Raw genomic sequence first — 11,929 nt, forward strand, 5'->3', positions numbered from 1 at the left:
TATGTATATATATATATAAAATCAAGTATTATGTTGAGCATAGGAAAGACCCCTGATTTTACAGATATGGAACCTGAAGTTCAACACCACTGATTAATAGGAGCCACCTGACCTCCCATCAATAAATACCAGCATATTTATGTTACTCCTTAATTAATATTGTATCTTTTACTAGACTATATGCTCTATGAGAGGAGAACCAGCTCCTGGCATGGTGTCTGGCATATTGGTATTCAGCAAATACTTGCTAAATAGATGAAAGGAAGGCTGGAACAATGAGAACACATCACTCTGTCCACTACTTAGAATCTTTCATGGGTCTCACCATCTTCCTACTCAGCACTGTATCAGATGACGAACTTCTTTTTTTTTTATTTTTATTTATTTATTTATTTATTTACTGTAGAGGTTTTTGCTATAGGGAGCATGCGCTTGCCAGATAGACAGAGAGAGAGACCGAAAGCAAGAAATCACTCCCCAGGGGGGATGATCACACCGCAATCCCTTCTCCTCCATTCTCCTCTCGAGATCTTGGGCACACACGCACATGCGCCCGGCGTGAGTTTAAGCCACCGGGTCCGGGATACGAACCACGGTTGACTACATGGGAGTCCAGCAACATAGCCATTACGCTAACTGCTGGTCCCCAGATGATGAACTTCTAGGAGCGCAATCTAAATTAGTCTGATTAAAGAATGCTACCTATTTGAGCTTCTACAAGACAGACCCTGTAGAAGCAAGCTTTCATTCAACTAACTGATAAATAAATAAGTTTAACATGGATTGTCTAAGTGGCTCATTCTCCGACTGGAAAACCAGGGGTAGAGAAGAGGAAAAATATTTCCTGCTCACAAGATGCTTACCTCTGCCTGGAGAAAGAAGACTGGCACCAGGAGATGTTATCATGTGAATAAACAAGTTAATCTATTCAAGAAAGACAGAGGGCAAAATTAAAGACTTTTTTCCTTCAATAATTACAGATTCAGGGACCAGCAGTTAGCATAATGGCTATGTCGCTGGACTCCCATGTAGCCAGCTGTGGTTCGAGTTCCAGACCCGATGACTTAAACTCATGCCGGATGTGTGTGTGCATGTGCCCAAGATTCCGAGAGGAGAATGGAGGAGAAGGGATTGCGGTGTGGTCATCCATCCCCCCTGGGGGGTGATTTCTCGCTTTCTGTCTTTTTTTCTCTCTCTGTCTTTCTGGTGAGCGCACACGCCCTATAGCAAAAACATCTCAAAAAAAAAAGAAAGAAAAAAAAAAAAAGAAAAGAAATAATAATTGTAGATTAGCACACCATGATTTTTCTAAAAGCTTCTTGAGCCTGATTGTACTTTTAGTCTTATTTACCTCTTGAGGTCAGGAGATTACTGATTTTACTTCTTGCTGGCAAAGAAAGGTGACTTTCTACCTTAAAACTACCTGTCTGAGACTTCAAGGTGAAGTAGAAAAAAGATCCTTATTTCAGCACTTGGGTTTGGTGATGGACTTGTATTTCTCCTCTTCCTCCCAGGCACAGTACTGTGAAGTTCAATCCTATTCCCTCTGGAGTTTCAATTTTGTTTACATGTAGGTGAATTACAATGACAACAGTATGTTCCTGTCCTCCGTGTTCTCCCAGCACAGCACAGACTTTTGGCCACTTCACAGGGTTTCTGCCAGAAAACTAAATTTCAAACAGGTGCAGCCTTGCTGATTAGCATTATAATAGGTTGTAATTACTTAACAAGCCCATACATACCCAGCGGAACTTAGAAATATAATGTTTTGCCAAGTGCAGCTTTTATTTATGTAAAATACTGCAGGACTGCTCTGGAGTTCTTTTAGCCTAAGAGAAATTTCTAGAATCTTTGATTGCATATGCTTCAATAAGATCTGTGAGTTCAGGCACTAGAATTTAAAATTTCATTTCTTCTTGCTGCCAACTATAAAGAGTTTTGTATCTAAAGCCCTGATGAGAATTTAAACTTGATTTTAAAGTCCGTGCATGGGGGACAAGCGGGCCTTTCTCTTCTCCCCCTACCGCAACACCTTGCATGGACCCTGGGCACCCAGAGAATACACAAATTTTTGACTTTCAGAAACTTCAGACTTAGTAGAGATTCTTCAATATGATACAAACTACCATATGGAAATAATAAAGCATTCTCTCATAAGGACATTTTCAGGGCTTCCACAGATTGTTATGAAATACATTATCTTTTTCTCCTTCCTTCTTGCATTTGTTCAGAAGGATTGTTTAGGAAATTCACTCAATTGCTTACCATCTTGATCTTCCTATCTAGAGTTCATAGTCATCAAAGACAGGTACTATGTCATACAAAACTTTTATTTTACCAAGCCCTCAGTATCTAACTAGACCTCAGGAGGTGCTAGGGAAACACACATTTGTTTAAATGAATTTATCCATTCAACAATGTGTCAGGCACTATTTTGAGTGCCAAGAATACAACAGTGAACAAAAACCTCTACTTTTATAGATCCTATATGTTTGTGTTAGAGATATACAATAAATATAAATAAGAAAAACATATAGTGTATAAGATAGAAATAAAAGGTAAAGAGAGCCCAGCCTCAGTGGCACCAGCAATAGTGTACTGAACTACAACGCTGGAAGTCACATGGCTAACTGACCAAAGGTCTGGATCCTAAATCAACACACCCAAGATCCTGACGAACTAAAGGGCTCAGGGAAGGAGACTGTGATGTGATAAGGCATTACAGAGGTCCCTCTCTCTCTATCTTTCTGTCTCTCATAAAAGAAATAAACTTTCTAAGAAAAGACAGAGAAAGAGGGTTAAGGGGCAAAAATAAAACAGGAAAGGTATACCATTTGAGCAAAGACTTGAGCCATGAGGGTATCAGAGAAGAAACGTTCTAGGAAGATGAAATGATAAAGGAAGTATAAAGACTGAGGCAAAATCATGGTATGTTGAGGGGTGTCAAGTGGACCATCGTGGCTGGTGAGGGATGAACAAGGAGAAGAGTAGTAGGGACGGTTCAGAAAGCTCACAGCAGGAAGCCTGATTGTGTTGGTCTTGTAGATGATGGCAAGTACTTGGGTTTTTACCCTGAGGGATTTATGAGCTGAGTGAGAAGGTCTAAATCCGGGCAAGGCGTGACCAAATAGGAGGCTATTGAAATCATCTAAATGTGAAATGATAGTGACTTGGGCAAGAGCAGTGTTACTAGAGGTATAGAAAATAATCAGATTTGGGATATATTTTGATGGCAGAAGCAATAGATGTTACTAATGGGTTGGATATGTGGCACATGAGAATGAGAATGAGAAGCATCAGGATGGTGCCTCACAGTTTATGCCCGGGGCAAATGGATGGATGAAGTCGCAGTTTTTTTGAGCTAGGGAATACTAGCTTAGATTTAGAGGGTTAATTAGACATGCAATATTGGATAGATTGAGTTCGAAGTGCCCTTTACACAATCAAATGGTGATAACAACAAAGTAGTCCCATATGTTGAATTCTAGAGTCCAAGGGCACTATGGACTAGAATTAGGAATTAAGAGTCAACAGCATTGAACATGTATTTAAATCCCTGAAATTGTACAGTGAAACCAAAACACCAATTCTCAAATATCTTTATTTCCAACCACTTACATGCTTCAATAAATCATTAACCTTTGTCTCTAATGGCCACAACTCATAGACTTTCCAAAATAATCTCATTTCAAGTAATTCTATTATTTTCAAAAGGCAATTTTTTTTTGAGAGGTTTTTGCTATAGGGCACGTGCGCTCACCAGACAGACAGAGACAGAGAGACAGAAAGCAAGAAATCACCCCCCAGGGGGGATGGCCACGCCGCAATCCCTTCTCTGTTCTCCTCTCAGGATCTTGGGCATGCATGCACATGTGCCGGCGTGAGTTTTAAGCCACCGGGTCCAGGACATGAACCGCAGTCAACTACATGGGAGTCCAGCAACATAGCCATTACGCTAACTGCTAGTCCCTTTACTTTTAGACTATGAAGAATTTTCATATAGATATGTTCACAAATGAAGGACAAAAGTACCTTTTAACTGGGCCACACGTTCTGATATAAGACTCTAAAACAAGAACTTACACACATACCTCTTAAAATATTAATACAATTGCTAAAATGAGTTATAGCTAGACCTCTAGCTAAAAGCTTTACATAGAGTCAGTTTTTTCATTGTTATAGCAACCTAAAAGGTAAGACCTTGTCTACTCCCATTTTACAGATGAAGAAACAGGCTTAAAGAGTCTAAGTCATATGCCCAAAGTTAACAACCAATGAGTGGCAGAGACATCCTACAGTTTTAACTCACTGATTCCGGGAATGGATCCTCCAAAGAGCTAGGGAACTGAAGGTCTCAAATATTCACTAGATCTGCTGTTAGTTAAGACACTGAGAAAGAGAAATAGAGCAAAGTATGATCATCCATGAGGCTAGAGGCTAACTTTCTTAGTCCTTAATTCTAGGGCCTCAATGCCAAGAGACTGTGATAGTATTGGGCTAAGAAGTAACCCTTAGAGCAGTTATTAAGTAATCATCTTTGTACCAAGGGGAGGAATATTAAATTAGTTGGCAAATATTATAGGAGTACAGAAAAGGGAGCTCCATGGGCCTTCGGCTTCTAGGGATGAATTCAGGTTGTAGGTATACAGGAAGGAGGCATGTACATCCCCAACTCTTTCACACACCCTTTGTAGACCCTTCCCACGTCACTCTGTTTAAATGATAATGAAAATTTTCAGAGATATTCTAAGACTTTCCTGAAAATGTCCTGAAGATAGAAATATGCCTTTGGGGGGGGGGGTCCAGCAGGGGGTTTGGGGATGAAAGGGGCTGGACTCCCACATGGCTGATAGCAGTTTGAGTCCTGTACCTGGCGACTTCCTTTCTCACTTTCTCTCTCTCTCTCTCTCTCTCTCTCTCTCTCTCTGTCTCTCTGTCTCTCCCTTTCCCCTACCTCCCATTCCTCTCTGGTCAAATTAAAATACATACATACATACATACATAAAAAATAAAGTTAAATAAAATTTTTTTTTTAAAAAAAGGAAAGAAATATGCCTCTGGGCAATGTTCATCAGATTTTGGTCAGGCCACCATCACTAGGCAACTCAGCAGGGGCCCTATTTAACCACAGCAAGTGTCCACCCAAGGCATCAGAATCAGAACAGTGAGGGACTGTGCCCCGGCATTTACACCAGAAAAGTCTCCCCAAGTGATTCTGAGGAGCCAAAGTAGATGCAGCCTAGGACAGAACCTCTCTTAACAGGCGCAGGCCTGTCTCCCAGGGTCAGTAGGGGAACAATAATTTTGTGAAACCCTGCCAATGGGCTACTTTGGAAATATAAAATAGGAACACTTCTAGTATTCTATTCCTTGCCAACTGAGTCCACCAGACTGAAGAGAACTATTTTGGAGACTATGATAAACTGGCTTCTCTGGAGCCTATAAAATTAACAACTTGGTAAAGAATTTTCTCTAAGGAAAGCTCCATGCTAACTTAGGGGTTATGATAATGATAACTGTTGTAGTTAATCATTTTTTGAACACTCATTAAGAGCCAGGCATTTGTCGGGACCAGCAGTTAGCATAATGGCTATGTCGCTGGACTCCCATGTAGTCGACCACAGTTTGAGTCCTGGACCCGGTGGCTTAAAACTCACGCCGGGCGCATGTGTGTGCATGCCCAAGATCCCGAGAAGAGAATGGAGGAGAAGGGATTGCGGCATGACCATCCCACCTGGGGGGTGATTTCTCGCTTTCTGTCTCTCTGTCTCTCTCTGTCTGTCTGTCTGGCGAGCACATGCGCCCTATAGCGAAAACCTCTCCAAAAAAAAAGAGCTAGGCATTTGTCTATGCCCTCTATATGTATTAACTCATTTAATCCCCCCAACAACACTACTTCATTTATAGGGATATACATTTACTAACACCCACTTTTCATAGAGGGAGAAACAGAAATACAGAGGTTAGTCCTTCACTCAAAACCACGGAAGAGATAAGTGGTAGAGATGGGATCCAAACCCAAGCAGTTCAGCTCTAGAGCTATGCCCTGGCCTCTCTGAGGACCATTGCTCCAGAAGTTCAAAGGATTACTTTCTGTCTTTACTATTGTATTATGATCACTTCTGCTATGGAATAAAGCAAAGTAGTGACAAAGACCAAAGGTGTCTTCAGACAGAGTAGTATAGAACAAAGTTAGAACCGAGTTCAGTAATACAGACTACTGAGGTGAAGGTAGAACAAATTCCAGAGTGGGAACCAGGCCAGCCAATTGTAAGTTGCAAGCAATCCTCAAAGCATTCTCCTCAATTCTTGTCCTAAATGTAAATGTCACTCTATCCAGTATTCAGCCTTTGGTTCTAACATGAATCCCAACACTTACAATTCACAGAACTGTCCTTATAAATCTTGCTTTAAGAATTACAAAGTTCTGGGCAGGATCCCTGCATGGCCTGGTGGTTAAGACAGTCAAATCCAAAATGGCCGACCCCTCACTTCTAGACCCAGCCTCCACAGCTTGAGAAACACACTGGCCATATGTATGTGTGTGCCAAAAATCCTGAGAGATGGGTTAGATGGAGGAGAAGGGACTGCAGCATTACCATTCCCCATTGAGGCTTGCTTTCTCCATCCGGTCGGTCTCTCTCTCTCTCTCTCTCCCTCTCCCCTGTGAGCTCTGGCCAAAATTTCTTTAAAATTTTTTAAAAAGGAATTACAAAGTTCTGCTACATTTCTATGTTTGAAAGCTTGACTCATTAGTTATCTGAAGCTCTTTCCTGCCTGCAATTTCTATTCTAGTCCAATATTTCTCAAAGCAAGTGTGCTCTGGTCAGAATAGTGACCAGAATGCAGACTCCTAGCACTTAACCCAAACCACACAAAAAAAGTTCTCAATGTAGGACCAGAGTCTCTATATTTTTAACACCCTCCCCTTTTGGCATGATTCTTATGCACACCAAAGACTGAGTAGTGGTATTATCTAATTCTTAGAAAAACCAAGTGAGAGTAATAGTGTTACAATGGATTCTGCTTCAAGCAAAAGCAAAATCTTCCCTTCCCTTTGTGATAAGCTTTCTCTAAAGCAACACCCTTTGTCATCACAACTGAAAATGTCTCTCATTATCTGGAGAATCATTATCAAAGCTTTTAAATATTCTAGCATCCACCTTAGTTTTCTAAACTTTCTCCTCCAGTGTTTCAAAAGCATGGTCCCGCATCACCAATGATGTTAAGAGGTATCCAGGATAAACTGCTTTTCTTTTTATTTTACAGCCATGTCTATTTTAATGTGCATAAAGAACAATTATAACTACTATATCTAATCCTGTGATTTCATGAATAACAGGGCTTAAGAAAAGACCAAATGGAAAATGAAAGAATCAGTAATTTAGAATATTAAGTAAATAGTAGCATAGATGGTACTCAGATAAAAAGTCTTCAATTTGGGAAAGCTTGTCCTGCCCGGTCCTTTCTGACAGGTCCCCCGAGTTTCAACCCTCTTTATCCTTTCTCCACACCTAACCACAAGCATTTTCTGCCTTGATTCTAGCCATCTAGGCCTGGAACAGTCCCCTCTGCAGATGCCTCTTTCAGAGCAGTTTCATGCCCACTTCATGCCTTCTTCCAGGAACCTTCCTGGATTCTTGCAGCAGTCCTAGCACATCCCCTTTTTAAATTATTTTATCACACTTAGGGTACTACCCATTAGGAAACTTACTGCTACTTAAATATCTATGCATATCTACCTTGTGAAATGGGAGCCCTTTTACCTCTGAACTACCTACAATATTAAGCTTCCCTTAGCATTGCAGGTGTGGATCTAAGCACAAAACAGAAACTCTATGAATACATGTGAATTCAAAATGCAGTTGAATCAAATGTTCTGCGCAACAAGAGACCCAGCTAGTTCATGATCTGGCCTTACTTCAAGCAAGATTTCTTAGCCACTTCTGGAAAAAAAAAAAAAAAAGTGTCTCTCCATTCTTGTCAGGTAAGGAGACTAATAGCCTGAATCCAGGAAATTCTACCCCAAGGTGATTCTGTGGGTGTACTCTAGCTAATGGAAATGGGCAAGACCTTAGTCAGTCTGTTTCCAACTTGTCTGTTTCCAATAGCCAATCACTTCTGCAGATACACCCTCATCTCTAGTCTGGAGGAACAGCAGGGGCCACAGCATCCTCAGTGAAAACACCACCAGGGACGTAGTCAAAACCAGCTACACTACTTGATGCATCCTATAGGATGCATCCTTAAGGCTCTTCTGATCTCAGACTTTTTTTTAGTTTATTTTTTATTTTTTCTATGAGAAAAGAGAGTGAGAGAGAGAACGAGAGAAAAACAGCACCCCAACAAGGTCCTGATGTCATGATCCACTCCCACCCTCAGCCAGTCCCAGATGAAAGGCACACACATATGCCCAGAGCACTCAAAGAGTTCTCCAGAAGCCCTGGAACCTTCCACGTGGATCAGTCTAGAAGAGAGTCACATTTTACCACTGCAACACTGTATGATTGCTCAAGTTTTTAATCTGTCTAATACCTGTCATACCTAATTCACACTTGCTATAAGACAAAGAGATCATTATTTTGAAAGTACTTTAAGTTATACATAATAAAAAAATGTCAGGGTCACAAACATGAACCTACATGGAGAACAGATTAGGAGGTCAAATAGACTCTGTTCCCCACTGGGCAAGCAGTGGGCTATAGGAGATAAGGGCCCCATTTCCAACCCACCTTCACTTGTCATGTAACCTTAGGTACCTAACATCTCTGGAACTCAATGTCCTTGCCTGTGCACTAGATGATCTGGTCTAAGGCCAAGTCCTGCATGAATTTGAGAACATTGGAGAATGATAACCAGGCAGGTAGTTCCCATTGCACGCTTCACTAGAAATGTCAAAGGGTGGCGGAGGCGCCTCGAAGCACCCAGAGTATGAGGTGGGCCCCTGCAAAGCATCACCAGAGACCTGGCATTTGTCCTCTCTTCTCTCTTTCCCACTGTCCAACTTCCTCATATGCATGTACTGCAGAAGGTCCCATCTTTCCACTACACAGTCAAGATTTTTTTCATCCTCTTTATGTTCAAAAACAACTTCAAAGTCACAGGTTTTTACTGTCAAGGTCTAGCTCTGAAATTAGTTATCCCTTCAGCTCCCCCTCAGACACACACTGCTTACACAAGGAAAAGGACTAAATGCCATGTGTGAAAAGGAACTGGGGAAGGAGTGAGAACCCTGGCAAAGGGAGGGAGGAAGGCAGAGATGAAAGGCATCTGTGAAATGGAATGGATTAGCACTGATTTCTTGGGGATGCCATAAAGGTTTGCCTGCTTCCCAAAGTGGAAGTCACAAATCTCCTAGGGTTGCATTGGTGTGGCTTGTTGGTGCTTCCCTGCAAGTCCCGTAACCATGGTTTCAAGCAGACTACATCACAGCCATGGGCATAAAAAGAACAGGCTTTTTCCTATTTTCCCCTAAAACTTCAGGCCCTTGAAAAAATATGTTAGGTGATCTCCTAAGGTGATTCATAGGAAACCTCTGGCTCCTAGAACATTCAGAAAGTTATGTTTTTCAATAGAAGGTGAGTTTTCCACAACTCTTCATGAGGTTCAGATATCTCTCTTTCTGTGTGGACAGAAGAACCCTGAAAACATACTTTCTCTTGCTTTTGGTGGAAATATGTAATGAAGCTGAAAATACTAAAATCCACTTGTCAATTTAACACCATCCCCCCAAGAAGAGCTAAAAACAAGCTTGTTTCTCTCTGCTTGTCCAAGTGCCAAGGTTGACTGCATTTGGCCTATAGTACATTGACAAGGCCTATTTTCTTTTTTTTTTCTTTTTTTTTTTTTTTGGAGAGATTTTCACTGTAGGGCGCGTGCGCTCACCAGACAGACAGAGAGAGACATAGAGACAGAAAGCGAGAAATCACCCCCCAGGGGGGATGGTCACGCCGCAATCCCTTCTCCTCCATTCTCCTCTCGGGATCTTGGGCATGCACGCACACGCGCCCGGCGTGAGTTTTAAGCCACCGGGTCCGGGACACGAACCGCAGTCAACTACGTGGGAGTCCAGCGACATAGCCATTACGCTAACTGCTGGTTCCCGACAAGGCCTATTTTCAAATCCCTCCTTTTTTTTTTTTTTTTGAGAGGTTTTTGCTATAGGGCGCGGGCCCACACCAGACAGACAGAGAGAGACAGAGAGACAGAAAGCAGGAAATCCCCCCCCCCCGGGGGGGGGCACGCCGAATCCCTTCTCCTCCATTCTCCTCTCGGGATCTTGGGCACGCACGCACACGCGCTCGGCGTGAGTTTAAGCCACTAGGTCCGGGACTCAAGCCGCGGTCGACTACATGGGAGTCCAGCAACATAGCCATTACTCTAACTGCTGGTCCCAAGTCCCTACTTTTTTTGGGCAATGTAATTGATTAACAATTCAATCTCAGACTTAGAAATAGCATTTCATTACACATTATCTTGACAATCAAAATAAGCAAACAATATAACTTAAGACTGAAAGCACTGACTTCCGATTACCAACAAGCATAATGTTGAATACAACACTCATTCTGGATGGATAGCAATGAATTAGGCCAAACAAGCCATAGTGATGTTTCTGGGGCCCTAGAGGGACCATCCTGGAGAACACATTTTTCTTTTTGTATGTCAGAAGATGAGCTAACCTCCTAAGAGGAGAATAGAAACAAGCAAGCTTCCTCCGGAGGGAAAAGTAGAGCAACTCCTTGCTTGGCTACGCAGGACAAAGCCAGGACGCTAGAGAGCCTTCAGTTTAAGGCTCCACGTGCCTTTCCACGGACCAAGGGACCCACCCACACACAATCACACACAGTCCACCATGTGCCTGCAAAAGGCACCATGGCCTCCACCAACCTTCAGCACTAGAAGCCCTGGGGCTCTCCCACTTTGCAAGCGCCTTCCAACACCTGCCATCTGGAGGGGAAAGGGTAAGCAGAGGGCCTTACCCTTTTTCAAAGACTCATCTTCCTGGCCCCAATGGCTATTTCTCTCCACTCCAAAGTAAAAGTGCCTTCCCAAGGAAACTGAGGCTTAGATGCACACATAACACCCTGGACAGCGATAAGGTCCCCGTGCCCCACAATCAATGCCAAGGCCAGCGAGTCTACCTGTGCCCCACTCCCCCGTCCCTACCCCACAGCTGGGTTCCTGGACACTGAGGCACAGGACTCACCCAGTCTTCGAAGTGGCGGCTCCCGTTCTGCAGCAGCTCCTCGAACTGGATGGTGCAGTTGGCCACAAAGTCATCGTAGCCGATGGGGGCATCGTGAAAGACTGCCAGCTCGATCTTGCGCCCGTTGCACACGTCGGTGACGAACTCGTCGTGCCAGGCCGGACTGTTGGTCTTCTGCTTGGTGGCTGTCTGGCCGATACGCGAGTCGTCCACATTGAGGGCGATGTAGGGGTCGAGAAGGAAAGTCTGCGGCCGGGGACCCACCGCATGGCGCAGCGACCAGGCTGTGGGCTTCAAGCTCACGGCCTCGCAGATTTTGATCTTAAGAAGCCCATTGAACACTACCATGGTCGGGGCGGGGAGTGGGGGCCGGGGTCACTCCGTCCGCCCCGAGGGCAGGGATGAAGAACAGGCGGCGCGGGGCGCCCAGAGCCACGAGGAGACCTAGGTCCTCTCGCCCCACCCCGCACACTCCCTACACCTTGTGGCGTTGCGCCCTGGAGAAGGCAATTCTCAGCGAGTGCATGGATTTCCTCGCCCGGTTCCTAACGGAAAACGAGGCGGGGGGGAGAGAGCTGGAGGACGTCCGTGTTTGGAGTAAGTCTCTCCCTCACTGCCACCAACCGCACCTCCAGACGAGGAGGAGGCAAGCTGTCTATCGGCTCCGCTGCAAGCCGCTGGGGCTACCTCGCCGCCTCGCTGGTTCTCCGGGTCTGGGGC

At 43.8% G+C, this 11,929-nt stretch overlaps 1 protein-coding gene across 1 annotated transcript in view; it reads right to left on the minus strand.

The window, feature by feature from the left end:
- The window catches only part of PRKCE (protein kinase C epsilon), a 582,018-nt gene extending 570,461 nt beyond the window's left edge, over nt 1-11,557 (minus strand). Inside the window, exon 1 of the mRNA XM_006159896.3 lies at nt 11,210-11,557. Within this exon, the coding sequence (XP_006159958.1) occupies nt 11,210-11,557 (348 nt within the window). The remainder of the gene's footprint in view (nt 1-11,209) is intronic.
- Between the last annotated feature and the right edge of the window lie 372 nt (nt 11,558-11,929).

This window comes from Tupaia chinensis, unplaced genomic scaffold (assembly GCF_000334495.1).
Source record: "Tupaia chinensis unplaced genomic scaffold, TupChi_1.0 Scaffold000661_1, whole genome shotgun sequence".
NCBI classification, from domain to species: domain Eukaryota; kingdom Metazoa; phylum Chordata; class Mammalia; order Scandentia; family Tupaiidae; genus Tupaia; species Tupaia belangeri.